The sequence below is a fragment of the Oncorhynchus tshawytscha genome, linkage group LG09, assembly GCF_018296145.1.
Source record: "Oncorhynchus tshawytscha isolate Ot180627B linkage group LG09, Otsh_v2.0, whole genome shotgun sequence".
Taxonomy (NCBI): Eukaryota; Metazoa; Chordata; class Actinopteri; order Salmoniformes; family Salmonidae; genus Oncorhynchus; species Oncorhynchus tshawytscha.
The window spans coordinates 34685024-34701350 of record NC_056437.1 but is presented as its reverse complement, the minus strand read 5'-3'; the positions used below and the strand labels follow the sequence as shown (position 1 = coordinate 34701350).

The window sequence follows — 16327 nt, the reverse complement described above, 5'->3', positions numbered from 1 at the left end:
TAATATCACTAATCTAAAATGTATATCCTAAGCAACATGAGGACACAAGGGAAGGTTTACAACATTGATGGGGATACGCCCACCTGAGTATTCACAGCGGGCAGTGACGCGCGCGCCAATGTGGAGACTTTTGTTGTGAAGCCCACTGATTACCACGCTTAACCAAAACCACGGCTTCTCCTGCTGAGCAAAAAGCGCGGCGACTCAAATACCGGACCGATAAAGAGAACTGCAACACTAACCATATGTTTATTTATTTTTTTATCTCTTGCGTAAAATTCGATAAAGAGTATTTGATAGTTCCAGGTGGCGACCATCCTACGGACTGACAGTTAGGTATCTGTGTCTCGGGTGCGGTGTTACCAACATCTTTTGTGTTCTGCGGTGACTCACATTTCTATATTCTCAAGTATAGTAGCGGATAGCCTATTTAAAGTAGACATTACTTCTTGTTGAGGTGGCAGCTTGTTTACCTAGACGTGCTCATGTTTGACTATTTTATGAAATCAGGAGCCGATGTTTAGGTCACTGGAATATCCCTTTAAATAATCATCTTTACGGATAACAAATTAACTCGTTATCTTGCTTCAGGAGGCTGTTGATGTAATATTTGTTGGGGGAGAGCTTCAGCTGATCTTTTCTGGGTGTGTGCTCCAAATGCATTCATTGCTGGATCGGAAGAAGAAAGAAGCCGGGGTTGGGATCGAGCTGTCTCCGAGCTACTCGTTGCCCCAAGCTGCGAGGATGTTCAGTTGTGTGGGCTGCTTTTGGGTCCTTCTGTCCTCTGCTCTGGTCGCTATCTGTAGTTTCAGTTTTATATCCCCTGCGTGGATTGTCAAGGACCATCTGAAAAACAAGGACTCGGTGAGCTTCGGCTTACTTTGGCACTGCTCGGAGTCCCTGGACCATATGTACAGATGCTACACCTTCGGAGGACTCGGAAAATTTGCCGAGATCCCGTCCAGCTCGTGGCAGGTATGGAATTCACTGACCATACACGCATAGGCTTCTTGAATGGAGGTGTTACGGTAACAATTTAGTTAGGTGTTGCATACAATGTTGAATATTTTACATCTAAATTACATCCGAAATCCTCAGTGGTATACATGTTCATGATGTATGTGATGTGCACAATCAATGATACACCTTTGCCTTATAAGGCCATTATTAATTGAGAGAGGACTTGAAGTAGAATCTTGATAGCTCCTGCATCACTGTGGAGTTTTTTCAGGATTCGAATGTAGTGAGTGACATGGCAGCATGCACAATCAATAAGATTGAACCAAAGTCATTAAGTGTTTTAAAGATGATAAAGTCAACTGGTGGTATTGAGTTAGTTATGTCAGGATGAAAGGTCCAGGCTCCTTGCCCCACTCAGGTGAGAACGGTTGACAAAGCTTCCCCAGAGTCAGATCAACTCGTGGATACCATTTTATGCCTGTGTGCGGTTTGAAGTAAGTTGCTAACTAGCGTTAGTGCAATGACTGCTAGTCTATGCTAGCAAATACCCATAGACTTCCAGTCATTGTGCTAATGCTAGTTAGTATTGGCTCGCAAAACTACCTCTTAACTTCCTTCATATTGGACACTTGTGGTATCCTCGAGTTCATCTGACTGGGGATGATATAATGCCTCATTGCCAAATTCCTGAAGTAACCCATTAACCTTCCACCGCAACAAGATCTCTGGTGGATGGATGGAGAGGGGTCTTGTGCCATCAGTGTTTACCCAGACCCAGAGGGGTTAATGTGTACATGTGTTTGGCATCATATCTGGTCGATATCTGGGTTTCTATTCTGCCATTATGATACTATTTTACTAAACAGAGGTAGTACAGTAGACTCAGGGAGGGGTAGCTACGTTAGTGATGAACCGTAATACTGGCAATAAGGACCTTGACATTTCTTATGTTACTTATCACTATTATAAGGGAAGTTGTTTGTTGGAGCTAAGGGGGACTGGGCAAGGGTTAGTTAAATAAATGTTGTTGAGTGAGAATACATTATTGTAGGGATTATTGTGCTCTCACATCACACATTCTTCCACCTACAGTCTGGGCTTTTTTTATATATTTGTTTTTATTTGAACCTTTATTTACCTAGTCAAGTCTGTTAAGAACAAATTCTTATTTATATTGAAGGCCAAACCCTAACCTAGACCATGCTGGGCCAATTGTGAGCCCTATGAGACTCCTGATCACAGCCGGTTATGATACAGCCTGGATTCGAACCAGGGTCTGTAGTGACGCCTCTTGCACTGAGATGCGCCAGCTGTACCACTTGGGAGCTCATCCTGTATTTAATGGGTCGCAAACTGTGAGGGAGACAGAGGCTCTCGCTCCTCTTGTTATGCCAATTTTAATATATTAACAGATATGCACTTTTGAAAATGCTTCAACAAGCAAAAATCTGTCAGAAGAAGCATTATTATTCAACATTTTAAAGTCCATTCAATGCAGAACAAGGGCATGAACTAAGAAAAGACTGGGGTACAGCTATGGGACCTTGTGTCAAATGGAATCAACAAGAGATTTCACTGAGGCTGGCTAAGTCCCCGCCAAAATTAATTAGTGATTCTGTAAGTTCTCATTTGCAACTGTGGGACTGGGGCAGCCAGAAGCATGCATCCCCCAGGAGTCCAGTTGCATCGCTCCAGCATTCCTTTGGAGCAATCCTGTGCTTAAATCGCTTCACTTCATTCTAGATTAGAAAGAGCAGGGTAGTTGGAAAACCCTAGCTGCAATAGCCCACTAGCTACCTCAGAAGTTATGATTATGTATGAGGAGGAGAAATTAACATTTGAAAGGGAGATTAAAAAAAAAAGTATGTGGACAGCCCTTCAAATTAGTGGATTTGGCTATTTCAGCCAAACCCGTCGCTGACAGTTTTATATAAAATCGAGCACACAGCCATGCAATCTCCAGAGACAAACATTGCCAGTAGAATGGCCTGTACTGAAGAGCTCAGTGACTTTCAACATGGCACCGTCATAGGATGTCACCTTTCCAACAAGTCAGTTTGTCAAATTTCAGCTCTAGCAGGGCGTATACGACAGTCAGCAATGAATGAGGCTGAAATAGCCGAATCCACTAATTTGAAGGGGTGTGCACATACTTGTAGTGTACATACACAGCCTAACACACACACACTTTTTTGCACTGACTCTATTTACACACATTGGACTGTACTCACACATACTTAGACCCCAACACACACACATGTATACTGATGCCATACTCACACACTTTCACACTCACCACATACACTGCTGCTACTGTCTTATCTATCCTGTTGCCTAGCCTCTTTACCCCTACTCTATGTACGTAGCTACCTCAATTACCTCATAGCCCTGCACACGACTCTTACTGGTACTCCCTGTATATAGCCAAGTTATTTTTTTACTCGTTATTCATTATTCACTGTGTATTTAATTATTTGTACCTTTTAAAAAAATATTTAACATTTTTGGAGAAAGACCTGTAAGTAAGCATTTCACTGTTTAGTTTACACCTGTTGTTAATGAGGCAGGTGACAAATAACATTTTATTTTGTCTTTATTATGACTAATTTCTGAGGAGTCTTACCTGTTCTGTCTTTCGGCCAGGCAGTAATACCCAGGGAGTCGCTGACTGAGTGAAGTACTTCTTGTACATAGATGCGTCTGTGATCAAGGTGGCCCATGCATCCCAGCATCACGCCCCCGTGGCCATTTAATAAAGGCGAAGTAGCCAGTAATGTTTCATAGGGCACACGTTACGGTCCACCACTGCTTCATCCCCGCCAGGCAGACACCCCTCATTGGTGTGCAGATTATTCTGCTGATGCTCTTGCCCTCCATAAAAAAATCTTGACCTCTCTCTCTCTCTCACACACACACACACACACACACACAAATATACATACACATACTGTACGTATGCATGTAAGCACATACAGTGCCTTTGGAAAGTATTCAGACCCCTTTACTTTCTCCATTTTGTTACGTTACAGCCTTATTCTAAAATGGATTAAATAAAAATCCTCATCAATCGACACACTACCCCATAATGACAAAGCGAAAACAATTTTTTTGCAAATGTACTTCAAATGGAAAAACAGATACCTTATTTACATAAGTATTCAGACACTGCTATGAGACTCCACATTGAGCTCAGGTGCATCCTGTTTCCATTGATCATCCTTGAGATGTTTCTACGACTTGATTGTGGTAAATTCAAATAATTGCACATGATTTGGAAAGGCACACCTGCCTATTTTATTTATTTAATTTCACCTTTATTTAACCAGGTAGGCCAGTTGAGAACAAGTTCTCATTTACAATTGCGACCTGGCCAAGATAAAGCAAAGCAGTTCGACACATACAACAACACGGAGTAAAACAAACATACAGTAGAAAAATAAGTCTATATACGATGTGAGCAAATGAGGTGAGATAAGGGAGGTAAAGGCAAAAAAAGGCCATGGTGGTGAAGTAAATGCAAAATAGCAAGTAAAACACTGGATTGGTAGATTTGCAGTGGAAGAATGTGCGAAGTAAAAATAGAAATAATGGGGTGCAAAGGAGCAAAATAAATCAATACAGTAGGGTAAGCGGTAGTTGTTTGGGCTAAATTATAGAATTTTTAATTTTGTAGTTCGTTCCAGTCATTGGCAGCAGAGAACTGGAAGGAGCGGCGGCCAAAGAAATAATTGGTTTTGTGGGTGACCAGAGAGATATACCTGCTGGAGCGCGTGCTACAGGTGGATGCTGCTATGGTGACCAGCGAGCTGAGATGAGGGGCGACTTTACCTAGCAGGGTCTTGGTAGTTGACCTGGTGCCAGTTGGTTAGGCGACGAGTATGAAATGAGGGCCAGCCAACGAGAGCGTACAGGTCGCAGTGGTGGGTAGTATATGGGGCTTTGGTGACAAAACGGATGGCACTGTGATAGACTGCATCCAATTCATTGAGTAGGGTATTGGAGGCTATTTTGTAGATGACATCGCCAAAGTCGAGGATCGGTAGGATAGTCAGTTTTACGAGGGTATGTTTGGCAGCATGAGCGAAGGATGCTTTGTTGCGAAATGGGAAGTCAATTCTAGATTTAACTTTGGATTGGAGATGTTTGATGCAAGTCTGGAAGGAGAGTTTACAGTCTAACCAGACACCTAGGTATTTGTAGTTGTCCGCATATTCTAAGTCAGAACTGTCCAGAGTAGTGATGCTGGACGGGCGGGCAGGTGCAGGCAACGATCGGTTGAAGATCATGCATTTAGTTTGACTTGCATTTAAGAGCAGTTGGAGGCCACGGAAGGAGAGCTGTATGGCATTGAAGCTCGTCTGGAGGGTTGTTAACACAGTGTCCAAAGAAGTGTACAGAATGGTGTCGTCTGCGTAGAGGTGGATCAGAGACTCACCAGCAGCAAGAGCGACATCATTGATGTATACAGAGATGAGAGTCGGCCTAAGAATTGAACCGTGTGGCACCCCTATAGAGACTGCCAGAGGCCCGGACAACAGGCCCTTCGATTTGACACACTGAACTCTATCTGCAAAGTAGTTGGTGAACCAGGCGAGGCAATCATTTGAGAAACCAAGGCTATCCAGTCTGCCGATGAGGATGTGGTGATTGACAGAGTCGAAAGCCTTGGCCAGGTCGATGAATACGGCTGCACAGCAATGTCTCTTATCGATGGCGTTTATGATGTCGTCTAAGACCTTGAGCGTGGCTGAGGTGCACCCATGACCAGCTCTGAAACCAGATTGCACAGCGGAGAAGGTACGATGTGATTCAAAATGGTCGGTAATCTTTGTTAACTTGGCTTTCGAAGACCTTAGAAAGACCGGGTAGGATAGATATAGGTCTGTAGCAGTTTCAGTCTAGAGTGTCACCTCCTTTGAAGAGGGGGATGACTGCGGCAGCTTTCCAATCTTTAGGAATCTCAGACGACACGAGAGGTTGAACAGGCTACTAATAGGGGTGGCAACAATTTTGGCAGATCATTTTAGAAAGAGATGGTCCAGATTGTCCAGCCTGTCTGATTTGTAAGGGTCCAGATTTTGCAGCTCTTTCAGAACATCAGCTGACTGGATTTGGGGGAAGGAGAAATGGGGAAGGCTTGGGCGAGTTGCTGTGGGGGGTGCAGTGCTGTTGACCAGGGTAGGGGTAGCCAGGTGGACAGCGTGGCCAGCCATAGAAAAATGCTAATTGAAATTCTCAATTGTAGTGGATTTATCGGTGGTGACAGTTTCCTATCCTAAGTGCAGTGGGCAGCTGGGAGGTGTTCTTATTCTCCATGGACTTTACAGTGTCCCAGAAATTTGTGTTGCAGGAAGCATATTTCTGCTTGAAAAAGCTAGCCTTGGCTTTTCTAACTGTCTGTTTATATTGGTTTCTAACTTCCATGAAAAGTTGCATATCACGGGGCTGTTTGATGCTAATGCAGAACGCCATAGAATGTATTTGTGTTGGTTAAGGGCAGTCAGGCCTGGAGAGAACCAAGGGCTAGCTTTTTCAAGCTGGTTCTAAATTTCTTGAATGGGGCATGCTTATTTAAGATGGTGAGGAAGGCATTTTTAAAAAAATAACCAGGCATCCTCTACTGACGGGATGTGTTCAATATCCTTCCAGGATACCCAGGCCAGGTCGATTAGAACGGCCTGCTCGCTGAAGTGTTTCAGGGAATGTTTGACAGTGATGAGTGGAGGTCGTTTGACCCCTGACCAATTACAGATGCAGGCAATGAGGCAGTGATCGCTGAGATCTTGGTTGAAAACAGCAGAGGTGTATTTGGTCAGGATGATATCCATGAGGGTGCCCGTGTTTACGGCTTTGGGGTGGTACCTGGTTGGTTCATTGATTATTTGTGTGAAATTGAGGGCATCTATCTTATATTGTAGGATGGCTGGGGTGTTAAGCATGTCCCAGTTTAGGTCACCTAGCAGCATGAGCTCTGAAGATAAATGGGGGACAATCAGTTCACATATGGTGTCCAGAGCACAGCTGGGGGCAGAAGGTGGTCCATAGCAGGTGGCAACGGTGAGAGACTTGTTTTTAGAGAGGTTGATTTTTAAAAGTAGAAGTTCAAATTGTTTGGGTACGGACCTGGATAGTAGGACAGAACTCTGCAGGGTATCTCTGCAGTATATTGCAACACTGCCCCCTTTGGTCGTTCTATCTTGTCTGAAAATGTTGTAGTTAGGGATGGAGATTTCAGAGTTTTTGGTGGTCTTCCTACGCCAGAATTGAGACACGGCTAGGGCATCCGGGTTGGCAGATTGTGCTAAAGCACTGAATAAAACAATCTTAGGGAGGAGGCTTCTAATGTTAACATGCATGAAACCAAGGCTATTACGGTTACAGAAGTCATCAAAAGAGAGCGCCTGGGGAATGGGAGTGGAGCTAGGCACTGCAGGGCCTGGATTCACCTCTACATCACCAGAGGAACAGAGGAGGAGTATGATAAGGGTACAGCTAAAAGCTATGAGAATTGGTTGTCTAGGACGTCTGGAACAGAGAGTAAAAGGAGCAGGTTTCTGGGGGCGATAAAATTAATTCAAGGTTTTGTGTACAGACAAAGGTATGGTAGGATGTGAATACAGTGGAGGTAAACCTAGGCATTGAGTGATGATGAGTGAGATATTGTCTCTAGAAACATCATTGAAACCAGGTGATGTCATCACATGTGTGGGTGGTGGAACTGAAGGGTTGTATAAGGTATAATGAGCAGGGCTAGAGGCTCTACAGTGAAATAAACCAATCAACACTAACCAGAACAGCAATGGACAAGGCATATTGACACTGAGGAGAGGCATGCTTAGCCGAGTGATCAGAAGGGCCCAGTGAGTAGTGAGGTTGGTCACGGCGATTCAGACAGCTAGCCGGGCCATGGGTAGCAAGCTGGCAGAGGATGGAGGTCTGTTTTTAGCCACCTCGTGCGCTTCCGTCAGTAGATTAGTGGGGTTCCGTGTGGTAGAGGGGACCAATCCAATTGGCAAAGTATATATAGATTATAGTCACCCAAGAAAATTGTCCGAAGGAACCTATTCAAATAGCAGCCGATAAGACCGCTAACGTTTAGCGGGCCGCAGATGGGCGTTCAGGTAACGTCGCAACGGAGTGGCCAGTTGGATAACTCCCTCGGGCAGATAACGTTGGTATTCCAGTTGTGAAGGCCTGGTGGGGCTCCGTGTTCGTAGTAAAACGGGTCCAGATAGGTGATTGTAGCCCAGGAGTGGCTGATGGAACTCTTCAGCTGGCTAGCTCCGGAATAATTGATGTTTGCTCCGGGACCGACGTAAGCCAATAGTCACTTGGATAGCAGCTAGCTTGCTGCAAGATCCAGGTGTAAATGTCCAGAGCTTGCGGTAGAAATCTGGGGATATGGAGAGAAAATAGGTCCGGTATGCTCTGGTCTGAGTTGCGTTGTACAAAACTGGCGATAGCTTCTCGAGCTAAAGGATAGCTGATGACCGCCAACTGTGGTTAGCTGAATACTAACGTTAGCCAGTGAATTGGCTAGATTCTGTTGTGGATTTCAGATTTGAGGTAAATAATACTTTTTTAAATATAAATTGGTGAGGCAGATTGCAGGAGAGTGTTTTGAAGTTGAGTTTTTAGAAAGAAAAAGAAAAAGAAAATATATATATATATATATATATATATATATCAAAGGACGTCTGACTGCTATGCCATCTTGGATGAAAAATGATATAAGGTCCCATAGTTGACAGTGCATGTCAGAGCAAAAACCAAGCCATTAGGTCGAAGGAATTGTCAATAGAACTCCGAGACAGGATTGTGTCGAGGCACAGATCTGGGGAAGGGTAGCAAGTGGCCTCCCTCATTCTACAATGGTAGAAGTTTGGTTACCACCATGACTCTCCTAGAGCTGGCTGCCTGCCTGGCCAAATTGAGAAAATCGGGGTAGAAGGGCCTTGGTCAGGGAGGTGACCAAGGATCGGATGGTCAACGACAGATCTCCAGAGTTCCTCTGTGGAGATGGGAGAACCTTTCAGGAGGACAACCATCTCTGCAGCACTCCACCAATCAGGCCTTTATTGTAGAGTGGCCAGACAGAAGCCACACCTCAGTAAAAGGCACATGACAGCCTGCTTGGAGTTAGCCAAAAGGCACCTAAAGACTATCAGACCATGAGAAACAAGATTTTCTGGTCTGATGAACCAAGATTGAACTCCTTGGACTGGAGGAAACCTGGCACCATCCCTACGGTGAAGTATGTTGGTGGCAGCATCATGCTGTGGGGATGTTTTTCAGTGGCCAAGACTGGGAGGCTAGTCAGGATTGAGGGAAAGATGAACGGAGAAAAGTATTCACCTTCCAACAGGACAACAACCGTAAGCACACAGCCAAGACAACGCAGGAGTGGCTTCGGGACAAGTCTTTGAATGTCCTTGAGTGGACCAGCCAGAGCCTGGACTTGAACCAGACTGAACAACTCTGCAGAGACCTGAAAATAGCTGTGCAGCAACTATCTTCCATCCAACCTGACATAGCTTGAGAGGATCTGCAGAGTAGAATGGGAGAAATTCCCCAAATACAGGTGTGCCAAGCTTATAGCGACATACCCAAGAAGTCTTGAGTCTTTATTCGCTGCCAAAGGCGCTTCAACAAAGTACAGAGTAAAAGGTCTTAATTCTTACATAAAAGTGATATTTCTGTTGCAAAAACCTCTTTTTGCTATTGTGTGCAGATTGATGAGGGGGAAAAATAAGAATAAGGCTTTAACATAGCAAAATGTGGAAAAAGAAGGGGTCTGAATACATTCTGAAGGCACTGTACCTTATGCACGTACACGCACACAGACTAACTGCCCCCCCATTCCCCAAACACACACACACACACTACCATCACAAACTGTTTCCCTCTGACAAAAAAAGGTGTACAGTAAGGCCCCCTTATCTCAGAAAGCCATGGGGTCTGTGGAGTCCAGCAATGTGTGTGCGCTAAGAGCTCCATCAGAGCCCAGTAGTAGAGGGGACTGAACGAGAGGGGACTGAATGACGAAGGAGAAGAGGTCTGTGGCTCTCTACAACTCCCTCTGTGCCTGGTCTAGATGTGCTCTGGTTAGCATGGTGGATTTCTGTTCTTCCTGCATGTTTGAAAGCCATGGTTTCTCTGCTCTACCATCCAAGCCTTGGCACTGAGGAGCCATCCCAGAGATGTGCGAGGCTGCAGCCCTGACGGGCAGGCCTGATAGTGTCTTCTAATGTGGCAGCTCTGCTGCTAGGGAGGAATGACTGTTTAAATATGGGTTAAAAACACATTTGCATATGTACAGATGTAAGTCCTGATCTCTTAGAATAGAACACAGACGTGATACAATGGAGTTATACAATAATTATACACTATCACAGTGATATGAGCAGTCAATATATTACAGTTCATTAACAGAATTGTTTGCTATGGTTTTACCGTACACAAAGTAACAGAAGTGATCGTCTGAATCAATCCTCTAATTATCTCAGGTTATTTCTCCTTATCATAAGACTGACTGGGTTCTGTTTTTGTTATCGTCCCTCAGAGCTGCCTGAGCCCTGCCTGCGTGTCCTCGGGCTGCAGGCAGTGGTTGCCAGATTAGTACGTACAGTCAGTCCAGGTGTTAGCGGTTGCCAGGTTGGAGGAGGTGTTATCCAGGGACTTGTACTGTGACCTGCTGCTAGGTAAAGTGTGGAGGAGGTGGTGGTGCTCGCCTCGCCTGCCAGAAGAATTGAGAGTTAACAGCTTAGTGAGCTTCCAACAGCTGAGGGCTGGTATTGTCTGGGTTCAACACACACAGCTGTGAACACTGGCACTGCTGGATTAACCTGGCCATGTAGCACACTGGATAACAGCTCTGTCTTGACATATCCAACTGCTGTGTGAATGGTGTGTGTGTGTGTACATCTACGAAGATTGTCATTGTTGCGATGTAGATGAGTCATGACCAGCCTCCAGAAACATTGATTTGAAAATGTAGAAGTCCATCCTCATCTTTTGTTTGTCTCTAAAGGGAAATGGTTATGTTGACAAGCTAGAGAGTCTCAGGGTTTGCAGGAACCGGTTGTCTAGCAATCAAATCAATTCACAACATAATCCTTTCCTCAGACTCCCATACATAGCTGCCAAAACAATGAGTCACACATTGTCCTTTCAGACATCTTCTTTTAAATACTTAATCTGAGTCTGTAAAAAACACTTCCTTCCTTAAACAGTATATAAACCCCCCAAAGCTTCAAAATGCAATTTTGACTTCATAGTAACAGAACTGTCTCTCAGTGGAAGTGATGTGCTCTTCAAATAGACCTGACTGAACTTTTAGATGGTGGTAGCCAGTCCAGGCAACTGGCGTTTATTTATTCTCTGCACCTACAGTACCAGTCAAAGGTTTGAACATACCTACTCAATACAAGGTTTTTCTTTATTTTTACTATTTTCTACTTTGTAGAATAATAGTGAAGACATCAAAACTATGAGGTAACACACATGGAATAATTTATTAAGCAAAGAAGTGTTAAATCAAAATATATTTGACATTCTTCAAAGTAGCCACCCTTTGCCTTCATGACAGCTTTGCACACTCTTGGCATTCTCTTAAGCAGCTTCACCTGGAACTGGTCTTTTACCAAATAGGGCTATCTTCTGTAAACCACCCTTACCTTGTCACAATACAACTGATTGGCTTGAACGCATTAAGGAAAGTAATTCCACAAATTAACTTTTAACAAGGCACACCTGTTAATTGAAATGCATTCCAGGTGACTACCTCATGAAGCTGGTTGAGAGAATGCCAAGAGTGTGCAAAGCTGTCATCAAGGCAAAATATATTTTGATTTAACACTTTGCTTAATACATGATTCCATATGTGTTATTTCATAGTTTTGATGTCTTCACTATTATTCTACAATGTAGAAAAGAGTAAAAATAAAGAAAAACCCTTGAATGAGTAGGTGTGTCCAGACTTTTGACTGGTACTGTGTATTGGAGGAGGAGGCAATGATGTGCTCTGCTTGAACCTGTTAAGGGCCCTCTGCCTGCCCAACAAAACGGGGAGCCCGGCTGCTGCTGGGTAATACATTGATGGATGAGGCCTGTGTGTGTGTGTGTGTGTGTGTGTGTGTGTGTGTGTGTCTACTCTGTATCTCCCCCGTCCTGGAACCTATCCCCATTTTGAGAGAGAAGATGAGAGGAGATTAGAAGCGTGGTGGCTTGCAGGTTGGGCCGAGCCAAGGTCCCAGAAGGGCTCACATATTACACTGACACGCGAGTCAAAGGATTCCCTGTCACTCCCCGAGATATACACCAGTTACGTCCATGCACTTTCACAATGAAGAGTTGCAGTCTCTGCAAATCGAAGGCAGTCACTGTCTGTCCCTCTGGTGCAGGTTTTCCTCTCTGTAGATGTACTGTCAGCGCTCACAGATATGTCTGTTTAGTGTCTCCACCTCTCTTCCACCCTTTCAGTAGGAGTAGGCCTCAGATTCATGGCTAATGGGATAGCTTGCTCTGAGCTGTGCTGAAAGCTATTCGTCCAGGCATGTGTGTTTCTACTATAGATTGTTATGTGGCCTAATGTAAGTGTCTCATACCTTTGTGGCCCATGGGGACAGGGCTGCCTTGGTGGGGAAAGGGCTGCCTTGGTGGGGAAAGGGCTGCCTTGGTGGGGAAAGGGCTGCCTTGGTGGGGACAGGGCTGCCTTGGTGTGGAGCAGCGGTGAGAGACAAAAGCAGACTGATCCGTCACAAAAAACGGCAGAGATTTATCTGGGTGGATTCTCCTGACCTGATTCTATCTTACACAGTGAAGACCGGCAAAATGTCCTGACTTCTCAGAATTTTTAGTTGGTTTACTATTCTTATAAGGACTTTAAATATAGTATAGTAAAACGTGTCCACACACATACTAAAGCATAACTGTGATCAGAAGCGACATAGTGATGTGATTGATAGTGGCTGTCGATGTCAACGCTTATACAGTAATTAGGGCTCCATGGAATGCTAGTCGGGAGCCAGGGGCTAGAGAGAGGAGGAGGGTAACATCGATGAGTGGGGGGATATTCATTTGGATGAGAGGAAGGGAGGGATGGAGGGGAAGAGAAGGAAAAAGAGGGAGAAAGTGAATTTGGATGAGCGAGAAAGAGAGAAAAGAAGGAAGTGAGTTTGATGAGAGGGAAGGAGGTGGAGAAAGACTGGGAGTATTTGGTATGTTATTAGGATCCCCATTAGCTGTTGTGATAGCAGCAACTACTCTTCCTGGGTTCCACACAAAACATGAAACATGACATATTACCGAACACGAATAGACAAAAACAGCTCAAGGTTAGAACTAAATACATTTTAAATGTCACAAACAGCCTTCATATCAGTACATACAGAATTATAGGTCAAATAGGGGAAAAGCTCTATGCCGTGAGGTGTTGCTTTATCGTTTATTTGTCTTTGTTTTTAATTTGTTTTATTTATAAACACAAATCAAACAGAAACAACACAAAAATAACACAGCCACCACCTCACAATATGCCCACACCTGTCCATCAGCGCACAAAAACACACAGTAGCCACCCCTTTCAATACACATATACAACCGGTCTTATGTAGCAAAATCTGAAATTGTGTTTTTTACATTAGATCAAAGTAGAGACTCAGAGCTAGAAAATGGTATTTCATACACTACAGATGAGGAACAATGGGAAAGTAATTCTGCTTTGAAAGTTGAAAAACTTGTAACCCCACTTTTGAGAAAATGGCCCTTGACTGTTTTGGTACACCTACTGGAGAGCTCTTCTTTGTCTACACCCATTCAGCGTCGTTCACACCCTCTTAAGCCTTAGCCCCACCCATCTCTTTACAATGATGAAAAACTTCGGGCAAAAATACCTCTAGCTAAGTTGATGGGTCACTATTGTCTAGACATGTACACATGTTCATGAAATTCAATTGATGGCTGTAATCACCGCCAGACACACCTTGCTAACTTGATGGATCATGTAATCATTCTCTTGTGAAGTGGAGTCTTTTGTTTAGACATGTAGCTAGCTATCTAGCTAAACAATGAACCATAATCCCAACCCATAGCTACAGTACACATGGTACAAAAAGCCTTAGCCCAACCATCTCTTAAGGATTCACATATGAGGCCATGTGCTAAACAGAGTGAGTATGGTAGTGTACTAAACAGCCAAATATTTCAAGACTAAAGGCTGGTTGATACTACGTCAAGGACCATGTCTATTGACATGTCTTTAGGCAGTTGTCACAGTGACATCATGAACATTACATTTTTGTCCGACATCTAACTTGTCGTTGTCATTATGAAAAAGTATAAACATAAAAACTACAGGCTGCATGACGTCAGCAGCCTGGTGGTCCAGGCTAAAAAATACATTTCATTAAGGGGGGTGTTAGTGAGCAAGCCATGGAGTAGGTCATGTTTTTCCCAGCTCCTGCTCAAATTGCGTTTCTTTAGTACATTCTTTCTGCTTTGATCCAAAAAGAACAAGGAAACACAACGTTTGAATGACTTGCTTTACTTTGTTCAACTTTTGTTTTAATGTATAAATGGCGCATAACCTGCAAAAGTTAAAGTTCACTGGAGTCGCTGATAAAAGAGGAAACACTAGGCCAAAGACGAGGAGCTCGAGTTCTTCAAGTGGGAGCAGCGGCTCCTCCCTTTTTGCTCGGCAAAAAAATGAACATCAAGGATTTGAAGGCAAGGATTCTTGCTGCCCTCAGAGAGGACATTTCATCTATACTCGAGCCAAAACTCGAGGCGCTTAGTGAGGACTTCAATTTTATTAAGTCATAGTTACAAGCAGTCAAGAATGAACTCGCAAAGCATACAGCAATGGTTCATACTGAACTGGATACAGTAAATAAAACTGTCTCCGACATGGAAAAAGGCTTGCCAATATACTCAGACGACATGACTATGCCACAAACCGAGGTTAAGGAGCTCAACTGATGTGACTAGCCTTAACTTCTTAAGGTATAGGGGGCATATAAGATATGCATATTATTAGTAGATTTGGATAGAAAACACAAGTTTCTAAAACTGAATCATGTCTGTGAGTATAACAGAACTTATGTAGCAGGCAAAACCCTTTTTTGAGGTCTGTCTGTTCAGTGAGGTCTCATTGGGAAACGATATTTCTTAGGAACTTGTTATCAGTTCCTACCGCTTCCACTGGATGTCACCAGTCTTTGGAATTTGGTTGAGGTTATTCCTTTGTGCAATGAAGTACGCCATCTAGGAACTGGGTAACACTGTTGAGAGTTGCGCAAGACTTGAAAAGTAGCTTGGTTTGTTGTCTTCCTGTATTGAACACACACAGACCAGTCTTCAACTTGAGCGATTATTAACGTTTAAAAATACCTAAAGTTGTATTACAAAAGTAGTTTGAGATGTTTTGCCGAAGTTTACAGGCAACTTTTGAAATATTTTGTAGTGACGTTTCGCAATTTCTAAGCTGTTTTTTTTTCTGGATCAAACGCGCCAAATAAATGGACATTTTGGATATACAGTGTTGCAAAAAAGTATTTAGTCAGCCACCAATTGTGCAAGTTCTCCCACTTAAAAAGATGAGAGAGGCCTGTAATATTCATCACAGGTACACTTCAACTATGACAGACAAAATGAGAAAAAAAATCCAGAAAATCACATTGTAGGATTTTTAATTAATTAATTTGCAAATTATGGTGGAAAATAAGTATTTGGTCACCTACAAACAAGCAAGATTTCTGGCTCTCACAGACCTGTAACTTCTTCTTTAAGAGGATCCTCTGTCCTCCACTCGTTACCTGTATTAATGGCACCTGTTTGAACTTGTTATCAGTATAAAAGACACCTGTCCACAACCCCAAACAGTCACACTCCAAACTCCACTATGGCCAAGACCAAAGAGCTGTCAAAGGACACCAGAAACAATTGTAGACCTGCACCAGGCTGGGAAGACTGAATCTGCAATAGGTAAGCAGCTTGGTTTGAATAAATCAACTGTGGGAGCAATTATTAGGAAATGGAAGGCATACAAGACCACTGATAATCTCCCTCGATCTGGGGCTCCACGCAAGATCTCACCCCGTGGGGTCAAAATGATCACAAGAACGGTGAGCAAAAATCCCAGAACCACACGGGGGACCTAGTGAATGACCTGCAGAGAGCTGACCCTAGTAACAAAGCTTACCATCAGTAACACACTACGCCGCCAGGGACTCAAATCCTGCAGTGCCAGACGTGTCCCCCTGCTTAAGCCAGTACATGTCCAGGCCCGTCTGAAGTTTGCTAGAGAGCATTTGGATCATCCAGAAGAAGATTGGGAGAATGTCATATGGTCAGATGAAACCAAAATAGA

General features: G+C 43.7%; 1 protein-coding gene across 1 annotated transcript in view; it reads left to right on the top strand.

Moving 5' to 3' along the window:
* The first annotated feature begins 79 nt into the window (after nucleotides 1-79).
* Nucleotides 80-16327, top strand: part of LOC112257852 (transmembrane protein 211) — a 223637-nt gene continuing 207389 nt past the window's right edge. Inside the window, exon 1 of the mRNA XM_024431735.2 lies at nucleotides 80-975. Within this exon, the coding sequence (XP_024287503.1) occupies nucleotides 658-975 (318 nt within the window). The 5' untranslated portion in view covers nucleotides 80-657. The remainder of the gene's footprint in view (nucleotides 976-16327) is intronic.